This window comes from Macrobrachium nipponense, chromosome 40, assembly GCF_015104395.2.
Source record: "Macrobrachium nipponense isolate FS-2020 chromosome 40, ASM1510439v2, whole genome shotgun sequence".
Classification (NCBI taxonomy): Eukaryota; Metazoa; Arthropoda; class Malacostraca; order Decapoda; family Palaemonidae; genus Macrobrachium; species Macrobrachium nipponense.
In genome coordinates this window covers 40,634,299-40,655,400 of record NC_061101.1, presented here as the reverse complement: position 1 = coordinate 40,655,400, position 21,102 = coordinate 40,634,299, and the positions used below count along the sequence as shown (strand labels likewise).

The 21,102-nt window shown below is 42.3% G+C and overlaps 2 protein-coding genes across 2 annotated transcripts; both read left to right on the top strand.

Moving 5' to 3' along the window:
* Positions 1 to 13,102: 13,102 nt before the first annotated feature.
* LOC135212219 (zinc finger MYM-type protein 1-like) lies at positions 13,103 to 14,218 on the top strand. Its single transcript, XM_064245661.1, has one exon. It carries the CDS (start codon positions 13,103 to 13,105, stop codon positions 14,216 to 14,218), a length of 1,116 nt encoding a protein of 371 aa, XP_064101731.1.
* A 459-nt stretch (positions 14,219 to 14,677) lies between these two features.
* LOC135212218 (zinc finger MYM-type protein 1-like) lies at positions 14,678 to 15,349 on the top strand. The gene has a single exon (XM_064245660.1). The coding sequence runs from the start codon at positions 14,678 to 14,680 to the stop codon at positions 15,347 to 15,349; it is 672 nt and encodes a 223-aa protein (XP_064101730.1).
* Positions 15,350 to 21,102: the final 5,753 nt, after the last annotated feature.

The following is a 21,102-nucleotide window of genomic DNA, read 5'->3' as shown; positions in this document are numbered from 1 at the left end:
GCCATGCCACTTTTGTACAAAAAATTCCCCATTAAAACAAAAAATACTATCTTTGATACATAACCTTACAAGACTAATGAGGTTTGCTACAGTTAAGGGAATGTCATGACGTTCTAATTCATCCTCCAAATATTCAAGTAAATCATCTACAGGCAGTTTTGTAAATAAAGAGACATCAAAACTAACCATATTAAAATCAAAATTTAAATTTAAACTATTCAATTTGATTATAAAATCAACATTGTTTTTAACATTCGTTAGAAATGTCATGAAAACTACTAATCCACAAGCAATTTTATGATGTGGACACTTTAAATTAACAGAATAGCCTATACCAAAGGTTTAAGGATGACGCTTCCCATACCTGTAGTAAGAGGTATACCTATGATAGGAGATGACTCGGGACACACACAAATGACAGAGACTTGTTCCGCATCCTACCATCTACTGCTACTGACTTAAGCCACTTGATACCCCATAAACTTTGTAGAACAGAGCCTGACATCGACATCAGGAAATGTAACGTCATATTTACAGAGTTCTTTACAATTATTCACTTCTTTCAATTGTGATCATAGCAAACTAGTATTACATGAATGGATGTTTATCAGTGTTAATACTGATTGATCTTTGACTGGCTAGCATATAGGACCTTAAAACAGCTATAAGTCTTTCTTTTCCTTTGCATGAGAAGGTTGCACAGGAGTTGACACTAAGGCTGGAATATTGAAAGAAGATCCAAAAAGTAGAAGAAATAGACCCTGATCAAATTAGTTGAGCTAAAAGCTGCAGCGCCTAAGATTGGTCATATACTAGGCAACCAAACTCACCAATGCTAAGGTAGCAAATAGTGGTCCCTAACCCTCCCAAGAGAGGAACTAGTCAGAGAAGGGGAAGGACCACTGCAGTTGACTTTTCTGGAGAGAGAAGGTAAATTCCTACAACACCATATTCGCTGGTAATTGCTTTTGGAATATGTCAATCAATATTGTCAGTAAAAGTTAACTCGTTTACACACTAGTCTTAGCTATAACTACATCGGCACTGGAAAACTACTTTGCTCCATGCAACACAGAATCTGAGTTAAGTTATTTTCTACTACAATGCATCGTGAAAACAATAATGAAGATGTCATTAAGAAAGACATGTAGTAAAGTTGATGGTATCTGATGTTTTGCGATTGTCCTGGTGATAAAACGAAACCAATAAGATGAGGCTTGTTCACTATGGTGTTAATCTAGAAAAGAACTTGAAAGGTTCTCTCTCTCTCTCTCTCTAATGTTTTTGTCTTTATTTCTGTCCTATTATCAATATTTTTTTCTCTGCTTCTGTCTATCTATCTTTCAACTAAATACGAACTTGTTACATTGGTGAAAATATCTTAATATTTCATATTGTGTTAGTATTTCAAGAAAATTACAAATAGCCGTAATTTGTAAGTGAACTGAAAATGTTGCTAATTTGTTGCTATAGATGTTATATATGTGTATATATATATATATATATATATATATATATATATATATATATATATATATATATATATATATATACTGAGGTGGATTGCAGATTACAGAACACCACCGTTAAGACTGTAGGTGCAAGTTTTGTATCGATCTTGTGGAGAGTCGTGTCTGTTGATAGGAAATGTTAATTCTGAATACTAACTCCCGAAGCACTTTTATTCTCATATTTATTCCGCATATTTCTTTAACTGCACATTATATACTCAAACCCAGTATCGTCAACAACAAAAACTTTTAACGATATTAGGTTATGGAGACTTTACACTGCTCAAAAAAACACCTTCTTCCCACACTCCTCCTTCCTTGCCCTCACGGTGCGACATCTGTTGGGTTCTAAATTAGTTACTTGTTCAATTCCTCCGGGGTTTCATAGTCGCGGATTCGTGTTCTCTCTCTGGAACAGCGGAGGGAACGAACTATTGTGCGCGACAGTACTTTCAGTGTAGGCTGGAATTACAGCCATTAAATTCTTGAACAAGTTGGTTAGGGAGTAACTGCCCTCTGGTAGGCGGATACTGATAGGCCAGCCTGCTAGGATGTAAACACTCCACTTTGCCTTTCGGCCCAGGTTCAGATTGAGGGGTGGCATGAGGTGGGTATTAATGTAAAGGACCTCAGATTTGTATAGCTAGGAAAAATACAATTTACTATCAAAGATTGTGATTTGTTCCTACATGATATACAAGCCCTCGGTCCTTTACATAAGGAAGACTCACTGATTGGTGGGAGGAATGTGAGTGAGCCTCTATAACTGACTGGAGTTCTACACACCTGGGACATTCCTCCTGGTCGTAAGAGTGAGGAGGAATGCCCTGCCTCTGACAACTTGATCATAGTATAGGAGCTGCATGATCAAGAGTCAGACTTCTGGGTCTTTTCGAATTGAGTGAGGAATTGTAACTGATCCGAAAAAAGGGGTGTGAAGAATATTCTATAGTTGAAGGCATTAATACAAAGTTCTGGGAAGAATTTGCATTATTGCCAGTCTCCTTCCTCCCCTTGCTAGAGGAAGGAGTGGGATTGCTTCTATGATTCTGATAAGAAAAACAGAAAGAAAGCTCGATGTGTAAGCTTACCGCATCAATCGCCCAACCAGCCAGTGTAAGTTCGAGTCCTATCCTCAACCTGAAGGAAGAGGAGTAGGACAAGGAGGGGAAGGTGGAGAGGCCAGTCACTCTCGCAACCTTCTTACCTCTAGAACCACACACCATAGGCGAGATGCAACTTGTCCTCTTGAAGGAGCCGGGTAAGCAAACACAACCTGAAAGCATCCACCACCGGTCCAAGGAAAAGAGGTTCCAAGGACCTAAGGGACTTCCCGAAGGAAGAGAGATATAAATATGGTCGCAATGAGACCTCATCTATCTCCCAGTCTGACATATTCTTTGGAGTGATTAAATGTACCCATCCACTGGAATATTAAACTGCAGAGAAGACGTGTCATTGGACACTTCTGCATTGGCAGTCTGCAGTGGATAAAGGCATCAGCACTCAATGAAGGGAGTCGATCCTTCATGGGTACAGCAACACACCAAAATGGGCAAAGTAATGACTGATCTGGATCAACCAATACAAAGTCCACAGCGCAGATCATGAAGGACTCGGACTCGTCAACAGATACCGACTGACTGTGCTGTCACGCATCCGAGATGTAGTCACAACATGACACCAGCCTTTTAAGGATTATGCTGAGAATAACCATACAAATCATCTATCTTGTTCGCCAACGATGTTAAAAGCCGAGATGATGATTCTCGCGAGGTAGGCACACATCAAACGATAGTCAATTGCCTTCTAGAGAAGAGGTCCCAGTGATGGCAAGACAGAAGTTTCTCATCAGTAGTTGAATCTCAGCCAGGGAGAAACAATACCATATCACTAATGAATGACTAAGGTTGAATTGAGAGAAGTAAACTCTCAAGATTCTGATCATAGAAAAAGTCCCATCGATGACACCAACCAGTGAAGACGGCTTTAATCCCTGTTGTTTTACAGAGGTCTGAAAAAGCTAATCTGCTATTTCATTGCCGCTTGGCGAGAAAGTCAGAGTTTGCAATGAAAGAGGAGAGTCTTTCAGTAATGAAAACACAGGGATTGTACTGCCTGAAGAACTGCTTCTTGTGAGTTGGATCAGGGAGGAAGTTTCTATTTACTAAATTAGAAGCAGAGTTAGTTGGGTGGGGAACAGGCGAAGTCTTCTGTTATTCATTTACAATTCAGGGTGAACAAAGAATAATTGAACACCTTACGAATTAGGAAATGTATATTAGAAGACAAAACTCGAATTGTCTGAAGAAAATCATTCTGTGTCATCACAGCAGCCGATGGGGCAGGTGAGATGGAACAGAAGACTAGGCTACAGACTTCTGTTATACCGTGGGGTAAACAGAAAGATGATAACGAGCCTAATTAGATATATCTTTGTCTGAAAATTCTCGCAACAGTAAATGTGGTGCAGGAGAGATGGGCATTATGCAAGAATTCCGATCCAACCAAAGATCTACATCTGTGATTGCCGGGCAGAGAGCTTTGAATTGGTAGTTAATCCTCGACAGAGGAGAAACAATACCAAACCGCAAAGAATCTCGGAGAGCAAGCAGTACTGAGACAGAGCCCTATACCACTCACTCGACTTGTCATACTGAGTTGCCTGGTAGTGAGGGAATGCGTTCAACTAGAACTATCGAGCGCTAAAAAGGTACACTCAAGCATCTGTATTTTAACCAAAATGGAAGGAAAGAAAACCCTCTTGTTCAGTGATAATGCAAATGCTCTGGTGTTGATGGGAAATAATACCAATAGTTATCTCAAAATCAAAACCGGTAACTCTTGGAAGACCCGAAAGGCTGTCCTGAGTTCCAGGTTAATTAAGACTACTCGGACAATGCAACTGATAACAGAAGCACGTCGAGAGAGAAATATTTGTAGGTTCCTGTAATCACACTCCAGCCTAATTCTTCTTTATTCGAGGGACAAGAATAAGGACTGGAAGCAGACCACCTTCATTCTCTAATGAAGAGAGCGAAGGTGAAGTTTCCCGAAGGAAGACTTCTATGGTGATAACTGGATACCGAAGACGACTAGTTGAAGCCGAACTGGTTGTTCCCAAAACAGTAGCACTGGAGAGGTGTGCAAACCTCTCGGTACTATCCATCCTGAACAGATTGATGTATGTTCATAAGATCCTAAGATTGAACCAAAAACATAATCTCTCGGGTTCAAACTCTGAGGAGTAGACTCCATAGAATTCCTCTTATTTCCTTGCTCATTCCAGTATAACCAGGAAGTAGAGGGAAAAAAGAGAGGAGGATTGACTGTTCTTGCCTGCTCTTCCCAGAACTTGCGATGTTCTCACTCTGTTAAATGAAGTATTCATTTCCTACAACAGTTTCGTTCGCTCACACGCGAGCGAAAGTTGACTGGAGTTAAATGCAGTAAAAGCTGGCGAGAACTTGCCACGTCTTGCTACTCGTCTATCTTCTCCGTGATCGAACCTCATGAAGAGGACTACACAGAGGACCTCCTCTTATCTCCTTCAGATGCTTTGTCCCAAGGCTATTCTTCAGGTGCCAAGATCGATGTTGCTGCCCAAGGGACAGCAACATTGATCTTGGCACCTGAAGAATAGCCATTCCTGGCTTTCACAGGTGTGTCTGAGCCACCAACGCAGCTTGGTCCCTTCTCTCGTCTTGCGCCACTATCATGATGGAGTGAAGACTATTATCACTGACTGTGGATGTACGACCCCCCTTGGGGGATTCTGTGTCTACTGTCCTACGTGTTCGGACCCTAAGGTCCAATACACAAGGACGGTACTTGAACATTCATCCAGAAGGTGTTGCATGCAGTTCCAAGCTCTACATAACTCCAAACCAGACTGAGGAGCAGACTCATCTGTACGGGTAAAGACTCGTCTCGCCATCCAAGCACTCGTAATAGTGAGCACTCGGCGAGTGTTAGAATTCGTAAGAATTTCCAAGCTCAGCAAGAAAAACCCAACTTTTTTATGACAATAATCGGGTAAGCCTTGTCTCGCCCTGGTACTTGGCAATATGATGAAGCAGAGCACTTGGCGAGCCTCCAATGAAACCAAGGGCTCTATGCGCTCGGCAAGACTCCCAATTATTGTAATAATCACTGGGAATGCCTGTTGCCCGAGTGTTTGGAAATCTCAAAAAACCAAATCACTCTGGAAGCGCTAGAAATTCCAAGGAATTTAATGGCTTAGAGAGACTCACGATTTTTGTAATAACAATCACTGGGAATGTCTGTCTCGCCCAAGTGTTTGGAAATTACAGAAAACCATAACACTGAGAATGCCAGAAATTCCAAGGAATTCGAGCATTCAGCAAGATTCCCGGCTGTCATAGTAACAATTATCAGGAATTCTCGTCTCTCCCAAGTGTTTGCTGATCGTAGAAGACCAAAACACTCGGAGAGTCCTAGAAATTCCAAAGAATTTTAATACTCGTTGAGACCCCCAAATCAGGGTGGGGCCCCTCGTCGACTCCTGTAGAAATCAAGGAGGAACGGGTATAAAAACTAGTCCTAAATGCGAACATTTAAGACTGGAATGAGAGTACAATAGAATATACAATCGAGGCTCCCAGAATGCAAGAACCCACAGAGGACTGCGAATTGAAATCCACCCAAAGGACAGAAAAAGGTATGGAGACAGTCTCCAGTTTTGACATATGATCTTTCCTCAACGACGTGGACATACGTCCGGTAGGGCCCTAAGGTCCCTCCAGGAACGTAGTCCTCCAACACTGAATCCTACAGAGAGTACTCTGCAGGATCCCTCCTATTCACCTCGCCCCTCCTGGCGTAACCATAGGAAGTAGAGGGAACAGGTGAGGAAGACTGGATGCTCTCACTCGCCTTGCTAGCGGAACTAGCAGGAGAAGTTAGTCACAGCCAGCCATCAACTTGCGGTGATGGCCATGACACGAGTCTAGGAAAGCGTTATAGTCTGGAGAAAACGCTTTCCCGAGGAGGTTTACGAAACTCGTACAGCAGGTGAAACGTTCACCGCCACCAAGACCGGTCGGTCACATGAACATGACCATTGTCTGGGTGGGGCTGAGCATGCACCTGACTGGATAGAGCCGATACCGTCCTCTGACACGTCCAAGTCCTCATCGAGGCCGAAACCTCTCGAGAGGGCCGAATCGGGGAGCCCCTGCCAGTCTCTGCATGCACAGTCTGGCAGGACTGTCACGTCAACCCTGGGAACCGAGCAATCACCGCTAGTCTTGGGGCAGAACCTCTAGGACTAGCAGCAGAAATGCAAACCGAAGTTTGCGCTTCTACGGCTCCTGAGACACTAGGACCTAGGGACAGCGCAACGGTTCCTGTTCCCAAAGGAATGGGAGAGCCAGTGGAAGACCCAACGGCCTCCTCAGTTTGAGGAGGCAGACCGTTAGAAGTCCTGTGACAAGACTTCTTTGTGTGGAGGGGGGAGACTGCCTTTTTCTTCAACAGGGAGCCTTAGAAGTCGAAGGGGTGGAGGCTGATAAAAAATATGATGATTCTGAAGAGGAAGATGACACTCGACGAGCTCTCTTCCTCTTTGACTTCTCCAAATTCTGCAAGTCTTCTTCTACAGGTTGAGGTATATTTACCAGCAGAAATAGAGTTAATAATCACAGGGCAGCAGTGAAAGATTTGTCCAGTGATGAAACTCCAGGATAGCAGTGGTAAATGAATATGATTACCAGCAAGGGAACAGTACACACACTCAAGGACCAATATTACAGCATGCTACGAGTCACAGGTACAATTCCATAGTTAGGATAACCAACACGAATACATGTCTCATCCTAACGTTAAAGGGCAAAAATATGTACTAATAAAGATGTTGGCATACCCTTGCTGCCGACCCTTAACACAAAGTAAAAAGGCAGCTATAAAGGCTATCACGAAAAGTGGGTTTGCATATTAATCATTGAAGTCAAATAATTATTAATATCAAAGAAAGTATATACATATTTATTCAAAATGAAAAAAGCTAAAGATCCCACCAGGAAAATGATTAACGGCTAGTTAGCAAGAGCTCACAAACATACGTCTTCATCAGAAGACGGCCGAAAGCAAAGTGGAGTGTTTACAGACGGGCCTACCCGCCTACCAGACGGTAGTTACTGCCTAACAGGGACGTGCAGAGGGGGGTTGCTAGGGTGCCCAAGCACCTGCCCCTTTTGCTACTATATTAAAAGTGCCCTTTTGAGAGGGATGTATTATAGGCCCGCCGCCTATGCTGCCTATCTGTGTCAATGATAATAATAAATTATTATTATTATTTTCTTTTTTTGCTCTTTCACAGTCCTCTAATTCGACTGGGTGGTATTTATAGTGTGGGGTTCCGGGTTGCATCCTGTCTCCTTGGGAGTCCATCACTTTTCTTACTATGTGCACCGTTTCTAGGATCACACTCTTCTGCATGAGTCCTGGAGCTACTTCAGCGTCTAGTTTTTCTAGATTCCTTTTCAGGGATCTTGGTATCGTGCCTAGTGCTCCTATGATTATGGGTACAATTTCCACTGGCTTATCCCATATCCTTCTTATTTCTATTTTCAGATCTTGATACTTATCCATTTTTTCCCTCTCTTTCTCTTCAACTCTGGTGTCCCATGGTATTGCGACATCAATGAGTGATACTTACTTCTTGACTTTGTCAATCAACGTCACGTCTGGTCTATTTTGCACGTATCACCCTATCCGTTCTGATACCATAGTCCCAGAGGATCTTTGCCTGATCGTTTTCTATCACTCCCTCAGGTTGGTGCTCGTACACTTATTACTGCAAGGTAGCTGATGTTTCTTGCACAGGCTCCAGTGGAGGGCTTTTGCCACTGAATCATGCCTCTTTTTGTTCTGGTTCTGAATAAGTGCCGGGCATTCGCTTGCTATGTGGTTTATGGTTTCATTTTTCGTATTGCACTTCCTACATATGGGAGAGATGTTATTTCTATCTATCGTTCTTTGGACATATCTGGTTCTTAGGGCCTGATCTTGTGCCGCTGTTATCATTCCTTCAGTTTCCTTCTTCAGCTCTCCCCTCTGTAGCCATTGCTATGTGTCATCGCTGGCTAGTTCTTTAGTCTGTCTCATGTATTGTCCGTGCATTGGTTTGTTGTGCCAGTCCTCTGTTCTGTCTGTCCTTCTCCTGTCTCTGTTTATTTCTGGGTCTTCATCTACTTTTACTAGTCCTTCTTCCCATGCACTCTTTAGCCACTCGTCTTCACTGGTTTTCAGATATTGCCCCAGTTCTCTGTTCTCCATGTTGACGCAGTTCTCTATACTTAGTAGTCCTCTCCCTCCTTCCTTTCATGTTATGTATAGTCTGTCCGTATTTGCTCTTGGGTGTAGTGCTTTGTGTATTGTCATATGTTTCCTGGTTTTCTGATCTATACTGCGGAGTTCTGCCTTCGTCCATTCCACTATTCCTGCACTGTATCTGATTACTGGCACTGCCCATGTGTTTATGGCATTTATCATATTTTCGGCGTTGAGTTTTGACTTGAGTATAGCCTTGAGTCTCTGCATATATTCTTTCCTGATCGTGTCCTTCATCTCTTGGTGTTTTATATCTCCTCCTTCCATTATTCCCAGGTATTTGTATCCTGTCTCATCTATGTGTTTGATGTTGCTCCCATCTGGTAGCTTTATCCCTTCAGTTCTCGTTACTTTGCCTTTTTGTATGTTGACTAAGGCGCATTTTTCTATTCCAAACTCCATCCTGATGTCCCCAGATACAATCCTAACAGTCTGGATTAGGGTATCTATTTCCTTGATGCTCTTACCATACAGCTTGATGTCGTCCATGAACATCAGATAGTTGATTCTGTTGCCTCTTTTCTTGAGTTGGTACCCGGCATCCATCTTCTGTAGTACTTTTGTCATGGAAATCATGGCTACTACGAAGAGTAGTGGGGACAGTGAGTTGCCCTGGAAGATCCCTCTCCTGATATTAAACTCTGCTAGTCTTATTCCAGAGCTTGTAAGTATTGTATTCCAGTTGTGCACTGTATTTTTGAGGAAGCTGATGGTGTTTTCCTCTGCCCCATATATTTTCAGGCATTCTATTAGCATGTGTGTGGTATCATGTTGAAGGCTTTCTTATAGTCTATCCATGCCATGCTTAGGTTGGTTTTCCTTCTCCTACTGTTCTTCATTACCATTTTGTCTATCAGGAGCTGGTCTTTTGTGCCCCTACACTTCTTCTGCAGCCTTTCTGTTGGTGGGGGATGGTGTTTGTCTCCTCTAGGTAATTGTATAGCCTTTCACTGATGATACCTGTTAGTAACTTCCACATTATTGGTAGGCAGGTGATAAGCCTGTAGTTACTGGCTATATTTCCCTTACTCTTGTCTTTTTGTACTAAGGATGTTCTTCCTGTGGTCATCCATTTGGTGCATGGTGATTTATGATACAATGCTGGAGTTGTTCTGCTATTCGTGGGTGTAGGCCTTGAAGTTTTTGAGCCAGTATCCATGGACTTCATCGGACCTGGGGCTTTCCAGTTTGGCATTTTCTATAGTTGGTGTCTGACTGTGTCTGTCGTGATCTCTGTGAATCTTTGTTTTATTCTCCCTGTTTCTTCTTCCTTGACTTCCTGAAGCCATGTTGCATGTTTGTTGTGTGATACCGGATTGCTCCATATGTTTTCCCAGAGTCTCTTACTTGGTTCGGCTTCAGGAATTTCTTGGTGGTTGTCTTCCCCTCTTAGTTGACTGTATAGTCTTTTCTGGTTGGTTCCGAATAGTTTGTTTTGTTGGTATCCCTTATTCCTGTTCATGTACCGTTGGATCTTATGTGCTTTGGCCTTAAGCCTCTGTTTTACATCTTCTATTGTGTTGTTTAGTCCCCTCTCTTGTACTTTGTATTTCTCGTTCAGTTCCTCCCTTGTTTTCTTGCTTCTTAGCCTTTTTTCTGCCATATCTTTCAGTTTACTCAAGTCAGATCTCATCACTATGATTTGCTTTTCCAGGCGCCTTTTCCAAGGAGGTTGCTGTTTTTGGTCTGGGGTGGGGTTGGTTGCTGGTGGTGTTGGTGTTCGAATCCCCATCAGTTCTGCTACTAATCTTGCTCCTACATATGCCAAGTTATTTGTTTCTGTGATACTGGTGGTGTGTATTATGCCCATTATTTCATTGACCTCACTTGTTTTCTCCCCTACTTTCTTGGTGTTGTAGGCTTTCATGGAGGGGATCTTTTCTCTCTCTGTATCTGGCTCCATCCATTGTCTAATCTTTTCTACCCATTCCGTCCTGTCTGTTACTTCGTCGGTGTTTCTTCGTGTGTCGTTGTTTGATACCTCATCATCCCTGTCGTCTTCTGTGGCATCGTCTCTCAGTTCGTCTTCGTGTAATTCGTTGTCGTGTGACATTTCCCTTTCCAGTTCTTCTCTTTCTGTTGGGGAGAGCCAGTTCTTTTCTTTATGTTCTTACTTGGTCTGCCAGCCTCTGCTCTGTTTGGGGGGTGTTATTCCTCTCATTCCAGATGTTGACCAACCTTCTTCTATATCCTCTCTCCGTCGGGTTGCTTCTGATGTAGCATCTCCATATTTCCTAATTTTCTTCTCTTGTCCATTTCTTCCTTTGGTTTGCTTCTGTAGCTCCAATCTCAGGCTGTTGGTTACTGTCGTTGTGGTGGTCAGTTGCTGGATGACGACCTCCAAGTACCTGACCGTCTTCCCCTTCAATTGGGTTGAATACCTGGCTGCCGGACGAAGCTCCTCTGTTGCCAGAGGTTCCATTTACGTCGTTGTCGTTTATTCCTTCATTTCTTAACATCATTGCTGAGTTTTTGCTATTTAACCCATAGCTGGACCCTACCCCATCAGGGATAGGTACTCATTTACAGCTGAGTAGACTGAGGAAATTATGGTAAAGATCCTTTCCCAAGGAATCAACGCCAAGGAGAGCGGTCACCCATCCAACGACTGACCAGCCCCAATGTTGCTTAAACAGTCCATTGACGACCTAACCCACTCAGCCACAGCGCCACATATTATTATTATCATTATTATGATTATTATTATTATTATGATTATTATTATTATTATTATGATTATAATAATAATAATAATAATAATAATAATAATAATAATAATAATAATCATAATAATAATAATAAACAGGAGCTTGTAGAAATGGGTACTATATCTTGGCAACACTGGGTCAACCAAGATCAGCTGACTATATGTCTCACTGTCTAGTAACACTGGGGCCAAGGCAAGCTCAGCTGAGCTAGACTGACAACAGGGTTAGCTTTCCTAGTTATTTTAACTGGTAATGCCTCTGCATTAAGGCTTTGACTCCCTTTTTAGCTATAAAAAGTGTAATAACAAAAAGAGGGGGAGAGACGGTGTACCAAGTGAGTCGAGTAAATTAATAGATTTGGAGAAGAAAATAGGAACGGGGCCACAGTAATGTGGACTGGAACGCCGAACGGTACCGGTATGATTCATTGTAGGTGGCCATTAACCTACTGAATGAGACATACAGCTTGTGTTTCATTTCATTTGTTGCATAATGTGTCCAATTAAGTTCTTGAGCTGCACGTGATATTTAGTTTTCGATTTTTAAATCAACAATACCCAATTGGATGGTGAAAAAATCTGTTTATTTCTCATTTTCGGTTTTTTTTTACTTGTTTTCGCCATTTAGCATTCGATAATCATGTTTATGTCGTGTTATTAATGATGTTTATGCTTATCTGAGTAAATATTGATAACTGCAAATCGGCGATCATGTTGTGGGTCCAAAAAGCCATATATTAGCGAAATATGCTGATAAACATGCTGTAGATGAAGAATGAAGACTCCTTTATTTAAACGAAGAAATATCAAATCAACTTAATTTTACAAAGTCAAGAAATATTCTATTAAATAGGAAAATGCTGTAGGATAGCCATGCTTTCCCAATATAGCTTTAGTCATATCCCCCTCCTTTCTCTACCATACTTAAATGCGGCAGTTGAGCGCTTTTTTAGCCAAATGAATACAACAAAAACTTCTGAGAGATCTTCTCTTAAAATGAAACATCAAATGGGATACTGCATGTAATATACCATAAGAAACACTGGACTTGAAAGTGTCTTCTCATACACTGATTATTGATGACAAAATGCTGAAAGCAATCAGTAATGTCCCAAGTAATGCAACATGTACAGAAGTTTCAGATATGTGAATTGTACCTTTTATTGTGTTTTTCTTGTCAATAGGTATTTTACACTGATGCCTAAAATTTGGGGTAATTGACTCAAATTTAGGGTAATCCTGATTTTTTTCTTGGAACCTTGATTTTCTAATTCTGTTATATTAATGATCTTCAGTATGCCACGGAAGGAGAGAAGAAAAAAGGAGCAGGAGCGGGGCAGACAAGATGCTGCCAAAGGTAGCAGAACTCTTTATGATTGGATGAAGCCGAGAGTGGCAGCTTCAACATCAGAGCAAGTGAAGAGTCAGAAGCTGAAGATATGGAAGCAGACGACGAGCCAAATGAAGCGGACAGTTTAGACCCCAGACTGAAGCAAGAGCAGAAGTGCCCAAAGTTGAAGAGCCATTTTCCATGCTATCTGAATTACAGTATCCAAATGACCTTGCCCATGTTATTAATTATAAGATATGTATTAGTGAGTCTTTCATCAGACTCTTCACTAATTATGGCCCATGTCAACCAGTAATTCCATATCCCAAGAATGTAGAGGGACGCTTGTTTCAGAAGAAATGGTATGAAAGGAATTCTTGGTTGGAGTATTCACCTCAGAAAGATGCCATGTTCTGCTTCAGCTGTCGTCTGTTTTTGAATGAGGAAAAGTACAAGGGCCGAGTAGCTTGGAAATCAGAGGGCATAAGCCGTTGGAGGACAGCTTTAAAGAAAATAAAGGAGCATGCTAGTTCAGAATCTTACATGATTGGTATGGTTCGATGGAAAGGGTTCCAAAGTCAAGCATTAGATATTGCTTTAGAAACAGCTAATCAGGAAGTACAAGCTGCTAGAGACAAAGAGAAGCAGAGAAAGAGAGAAATCTTATGTAGGTTGATCTCCATCACTCTATACTTGGCAAGACAATGTTTTCCATTTAGGGGCGACCAAGAAAGTTCTATCAGTGAAAATCGAGGAAATTTTCTTGAACTTGTAGAAATGTTTGGCAAGTATGACAGTGTCGTTAAATTGCACCTTGATGTAATTAAAGAAAAACAAGAAATACTGAAAAGATCCCAAGTGTCATTGCTTTCAAATAGGACTCAGAATGACCTGATTAAGGCTTTGGCCATTTCAGTTAGAAGAGTGATATTAGAAGAAATTCACAAGAGCAAGATCTTTTCCATCCTCATAGATGAAACATCTGATGTATCACATACAGAACAGGTCTCTTTTGTTGTGAGATATGTACATGACCTCAAAATAAAAGAACGTTTCATACAAGTATTCAATGTGCAATCAACAACTGGTGAAGCACTGGAGAAAGAAGTGATCTCTATGCTTAATACAAATAACCTGAACATAGATGATATGCGTGGACAAGGATATGATGGGGCAGCAAATATGAGTGGAATATACAATGGACTACAGTCCAGACTCCAAAGACAGAACCCAAAGGCATGCACACAGCCTAAATCTAGTATTAGTCGAAAGTGCAAAATCAAGTACTCAGTTTGTAACTTGTTTCAGTTTGTTTGAGAAACTGTATGCTTTTATTGCTAACTCTTCAAAACGGCATGCTGCTTTCATGGAGATCCAGAAAGCAATGTATCCAGAAGACCGCCCACTTGAACTTAAGAAGCTATCAGACACAAGATGGGCTTGATGAGAGTCAGCTCTTAGAACCACGAGGAAGGTCATCCCAGCTCTGAAGCAATTTTTAGAAGAGATAGTGCAAAAACATCCTCCTGATGCATCAGCAGGGGATGCCTCAACATTGCTGCAAAGTATTAACTTTGAATTTCTTGTTTGTCTTGAGATTGCCATCCCAGTTTTTCAAGAAACTGCCTATGCCTCTAATGCCCTACAACAGAAAGACTTTGATTTGGCTGCCTCCTACAGAATTGTGGATGGAGTTCTACAAAGTTTGAGAGAATTAAGAAATGATGAGAAATTTCAGGAGATTTTTACAAATGTTAAAGAGAGAGAGCTGAATCCATGGCCATCAACCTCCCCTCTGGGATTCCTGGACAAGGCAGAAGAAGAAAAATGCCTGAAAGATACAAGTATAGTGCTACATCTGCTACTGAGGACCAGCAATATCAATCCTTGGATGAGTACTACCGTGTGAGAGTATTTTATGTGTTTTTAGATACAATATCACAAGAGCTACAAAGAAGATTTAAAGGTGGAGACAACACAACATGGGGTATCCTAAATGCCTTTCATTGTATGACAGTCCAAGATAACTGGAAAGAACCTGTGAATGAAGAGGCATTCAAGTCATTGCAAAAATTATGCCAGTTTTATGAGTTAGAAGAAGTAGACAAGCTACGGTTGGAATTAAAGATCTTCTATTCCTCATTTCCTTGCCTGCCACAGAACACTGCAGCTACAATGCTCAACCTGATGAAAGAAAACAATGTCCAGGAGATATTGCCACTTATGCTTGAACTCTTAACAATTTATGCCACTCTACCCATCACAACTGCAACAGTGGAAAGGACCTTCTCCAAACTCAAGCTGGTGAAGACAAAGCTACGCAGCCTGTCCAGTGAGGAGAGGTTATCTGATCTTTTGTTGCTAGCAGTTGAAAAGGATATCACAATCAACAACAGTGAAGTTATCAGCATATTCAAAGAAATGGCACACAGAAGGGTTCTCTTATAAATATAAAATGATAAGGTCTGGTTATTAGCCAAGTGTATTGATCATACTGATTGATTTTCTTGCAGTCATTTATATAAAACATTAGCCCACTGGTACCTATGATACCAGTCATGTTTATCTCTTTCTTGAATTATTAATGGCAGTTTAAATAAATTTGAAAGAATACTGAGCCGGTATATATTTAGCCTAATTCATTTCTATATTTTTGCCCTTTTTTTCACTTGAGCACCTGCCCTGAAAAAGTTCTCTGCACGTCTCTGCTGCCGCCTAACCACCTAGTTCAAGAATTTAACGGCCGTAATTCCAGCCTACACTGAAAGTAATTCCTTATGTAATGCACCGAGGGTTTGTATATCGTGTAGGAACAATTACCGTTTTGTCTCTTTCCCATCTTTTTCTTGGGGGGTGAGGTAGAGTCATACAGCTCATTCCCTTCCCTCAGATATACTTAATACAGTAGAGCCCAGTATCCGTGGATTTTTCTTTGGAACACATCTCAAAATTATTCACAGGAGGACTTGCTCAATTGCGGGTTTCTCTGTGGAACATTTATATAAAATTATTCACGGATGCAAATTGTTTCGTACAGCAATATTCTGTATTTTCATGTTATTTACTGTATATGTGACATTAAATGTTATTATAATAATATTAAATCATATGGCACTTACTTGTTTTTTATGTTGATTATAGATGATGATGATGATATAGCTGTGCAGCCTGAGGGCGTCTCTTCACCTTCTTCAGGAGGTGCTTCGTCATGGATTTTGGGAGGCACCACCTTCTTGAGGTAATTGTACATCTGTATAAACAAGTCATGATGGGGCTTCACTATTTCATTAATAGTACTGATGAAAGTTGTGGCCCTTTATTTTTATCCCATGTCTTGACTGTTGTCTGTACCTCCCTGACATCCCTGATCAAATTGTAGAGACCATGAAAGTTCTCAAGGCCTGGTCCGTTGATGGGATAGCAGTACTATTAAACAGGGAGGCAAGTTCTTGTCCAATAATGGCCTCCCCAAGTAAGTATTTGGCCTTGCTCATACTCATTCCCAATGCAGGCGACTGCACTTTGTCATGTGGCAATGGGCTGCTACTTCTCCATGACTTCTGCCCTCTCTTAACATGACAATCACGTCTATTTTCTCCTCATCTAACATTAACTTTAAGGGCCTCTGATGCTTAGGCTCTTTGCCAAAAGCATTAGGAGAAGCAGAACGTTTAGAGGACATTTTAAAGAAAAATTCTTAGTCAGTAGCAGTGTATGTATATGCATGTAATGTTCCGCACATGCAAAAAACGGACAAACAGTAGAACATTGAACTGTACGTATTGGGTCAAGTGTGTACAGTAAGTATGCCCATTGAGTTTTTGCGCAAACTGTACATTTTATTAAATGTTTTAAGATGATTTCTAAATATGATACATATGTACATAAAGTGTTTTAGGATGATACTATAAGTACGCAGAGCATATCTAAAATACATAAGACAACGGGAATAGCAGGGGATGTATGTTTGTGTCTGCGGCACGCAGTAATATTTTCATACATACATATGAAGTATATTTTTGTGACTAAATACCTTTTTTAAGATGAAAATAGATTTATTAATTTTCAAATATTACAGTTTTGTAATAAGTTCATGTAAACATGGAAAAATTTCAATAACTTAATTTGTTTCTCTTAAAAGATGCTTTACCCAAACCAACTTTCTGCACATAAACCAATTTTATGACGCAGTGACGTCTTCTTAGAGCAGTACCCAGATGAAATTATACCAGACACTCTATTGGCTGTTGTCTGCAGAGCAGCCAATCTAGGAGCAGCATTCATTTTCCTTGTCGCTCAATGTCTTTACACTTGACGTTGATTGGTTGAAAACCAGTTCCACCTCGCGAAGATGGAATTTTGGGTATCATGCATCTCTCCTTGATCAGCCTCACTGCACAGAAAGTTACTGATGTACGCGAACGTAAATGCAATGCTGTGTTTGACATGTCACCAAATATCCATGTGAATCATGCTGAAAACGGACCCTAAAAAATCACGATTTTTTAAAGTAAAAGTATTTTACATAACTATACAAACCTGAGGTCCTTTACATTAAGAATTACTTTCAGCGTAGTCTGGAAATCGGTTGTAGAAGGTAGTTAGGCAGTAACTGCTTGTCCAATAGTCAGGAGTCCCACCCGGCTGGATGTAAACATTCCACTTTGCTTTAGGCCCAGGAACAGATTGAGGGGAGGCATGAGATGGGCATAAATGTAAAGGACCTCAGGTTTGTATAGTTAGGAGAAATACAATTTACTTTCAAAAATTATGAATTGGCCCAAACCCCTGCCTTCAACACCTGTGGAACTAACAGGTTCTTGCAGACAAGGGTAAGACCAATACCTCTGACTTCGTGGACTCTCGCACGAAAGGTACCAGTGTCGTCCCTCCCTTCGGAGGAATACACTTTCCTGATTACCTCATGAAGCCAAAAAGAGATAGTGTTCTTGGACACCTTGTGGCGGGATCACAAACTTAAAAGCAAGCGGGCAAAGCAACCCCCCCCCCACATAAACTTAATCAATCCAGCTGCCAAACTCACCCTCAGTCACACTTTCCTCTTTACACTACTGAATACACGCAGGACAATTGACCTACACAAACCCAAAAACAAAAAAAACTCTCAAAACACGTGTACTTACCAACCACTTCTTGACACACTCAGGGTGACAAGCTGTACTGTCCACTGGATAAGTCCATTGTAACACACAACCAACAACATAGACAACAACCAAGAACCACAATCCTACAACTCAATAACAACACAACAAGGACCACAACAACAACCAAGGAACAACCACAACTCAACAACACAGCAAACAACCAAGGAACAACCATAACCCAACAACAAATAAGGAATACAATCACAACAAAAGACCACTGCACAAACAATCACCAACACAAAAAGGCAACACACACACCCACTAACAACACCAAGGGATCACAACAACTCATAATAACTCACAACCACACCAAGAAACCATAACAGCTCCCCAACAACAACCCTCAACTATAACAACTCACACATAACTCAACAAAACTCACAATCACAACAAATCCAACAGCACAGGCACAACAACTCCAAAGCAAACAACATCAACTCACAACAACTAAACAACAAATCAACAAAACACAAAACTTAACTGACTATAGCTATCAATGCCTTCACAGACCACTGCTTACACTTCTGACTATCACAGCTTCTGAGTAAAGACTGACCAAAGACTCAAAACACAGAACTCTAACAATCAACTCCAGCTACACCAGCAGACAACCCAGAACTCACCAACAGCCAATTCAGTTGTTAACATCCAACCACCAATTAACAAGCCAACCCCCCCCCTCTCTCTCTCTCTTCTACTCTCTCTACTCTCCTCGTCTCTCTCTCTCTCTCTCTCTCTCTCTCTCTCTCTCTCTCTCTCTCTCTAGGACACACAGACGTTGTCAAATAGAACTCCAAAACTCCTCCATAACCTCTTTTTTGGTCACCCCAATGCTAATGAAGAGGCATCAACACTCAGGCCAGAGATGGCAAGTTCTCTTCAGATAGAGCCGTAGCACTCTAAGAGGACAAAGCAGTATCTCGTCTGGATTGTAAAGGACTCGAATTTAGTGTCAGGGACTGATGGATTCTGAGTCTTCGCTACGAAATCTGGGATGAAATCGAGCATAAGCGATCCCCATCCCCTAGAGTATTTAGCATCATAAGAGAGACCATGAAGTTCACCTGCTCTCTTCGCTGATGACGGTCTTGAGGGTCAGATCCCTGTCTGACAACACTCGCAGGGGCTCGTAAGGTTCACGAGTAAGACTCCTTAAGACGAGAGTCACATCCCACTCAGGAGGCCTGAGTTCCCTGAGTGGGCAAGAACTCTCGAAGCTCCTCATAAGGAGAGAGATCTCCATGGAAGTGGAAATGTCCACTCCTCGCAGTTTCAGGACTAGGGCCAGGGCATACCTATAGCCTTTGACTGCAGAGACAGAGAGGGGCTTCTCTCAGTGAAGAAGATTAAGAAATCCATGATCTACTGAAGAGTGGCTCTGAGCGGAGAGAGACCCCGTCCACAATACCAAACACAGAAGACGGCCCACTTTCCCTGGTACACTGCTGCAGAGGACTGTCTGAGGTATCCTGCCATCTCTGTTGCTGCTCGACGAGAAAATCCTCGCACTCGCAAGAGGTGATGGATAACTGCCAGCCATGAAGACAGGGACTGTAATGCCAAGTGGTACCATTCTATGTGCAGCTGACATAGAAGGTTGTGCCACGGGAGAATCTCTCACGGTGCCTCGGAAAGAAGAGCCAACAGATCGGGATACCAAACAGCCTGCGGTCATTTGGGAGCCACCAGAATCACCTGATGATTCTTGCTGATCAGCACCCTGCTAATCACCTTGCGAATCAGGCAGAACGGGGAGAAAGTTGAAGATGTCGAGATTGTCCCATGAATGTTGGAACGCATCCTCTGCAACTGCCCTTGGGTCCGGCACTACGGGGAAGAAAACCAGAAGTTTTCTGTTGTGATTCTGGCGATTGAGCTTGTCTGCCACTACATTCCTCTTGCCCAGAATGTATCCGGCTGACAGCTCTACCAAGTGTGCCATAGCCCACTTATGCACCTGCACTGTCAACTGATGCAACGGGACAGACACTAGGCCCCCCCATCACTCGATCCAGAAACTCCTGGAGGGCAGGAAGGCCGCATTGTGTTCCAGAATGTTGATGTGAGGGTGCTTGTCATGTCGATCCCACACTCCTGCAGTCAGCAACTCCTCCAGGTGTACGCTCCAACCCTCGGTCAATGCGTCTGAGAACAGAAGCATGTCTGGAAGGGGAGTGTGCAACACCACTCCTATTAAGAGGTTCCTGTCGTCTACCCACCAGGCTAAATCCTTCCTCACCTCCTCCGTTAGAGGGATGGGGAAGGATTCAGGATACCAAGCCTGTGACCAACACTCCTGGCTGTTCCTGTCAAGACAGAAACAGTTGAGCTGCCTTCCTGAATTTGCTGATCCTTGAGTCTGCAGGGAAGACTCATGCTGCTGCCGTATCGATCAGAATGCCCAAATACTTTATCCTCTGCTTGGGAACAAGATCTGTCCTGTAACAACAGGACTAGCCAGTCGTCGAGATACCTCAACAGATGTATCGCGACCAAATGGGTCCAAGCTGAAACCAAAGTGAACACTCATGAACACCTGAGGGATGGTCAAGAGTATGAAACAAAGTGCCCTGAACTGGAACACCATCCCCTCGAGGATAAAGCGAAGGTACTTCCTGGAGGATTGATGAATGGGCATCTGAAAATACACATCCTTCAGATCCACCAAAAGCATGAAGTCATCTCCTTGATCAAGGCAAGCACTGAACGTGCTGTCTCCATTGTCAGCCAAGTCTGGCGGCCTGAAGTCTTAGCAACTGCCTGGTGGACAAGTCGATCATTGTCTTCGGCCCTTCGCTTGTCCACCGCAGCGTCCACCATCTATCTAGGGAAGAGAGAGGAGGAACACAGCAACTGTCCATTTCTCAACACCAATGCCGACTCTGGCCCTACAGACCTGGTGACAGGATTCAGGACAGCGTCCCTCCTCCCTAAGCACCAGGTTGGCCCACAGGTTTGCCGTTCGGAGGCCCAGGTAGGAAATAGCACTACTCTAGACTGGCAAAGTGTCCTGAAAGCCGAGTCTTCTCAAGGAAC

What these genes read in the sequence shown, in the direction of transcription:
- LOC135212218 (XM_064245660.1), top strand. Translation starts at nt 14,678, where the DNA reads ATGGCCATCAACCTCCCCTCTGGGATTCCTGGACAAGGCAGAAGAAGA.
- LOC135212219 (XM_064245661.1), top strand. Translation starts at nt 13,103, where the DNA reads ATGCTATCTGAATTACAGTATCCAAATGACCTTGCCCATGTTATTAAT.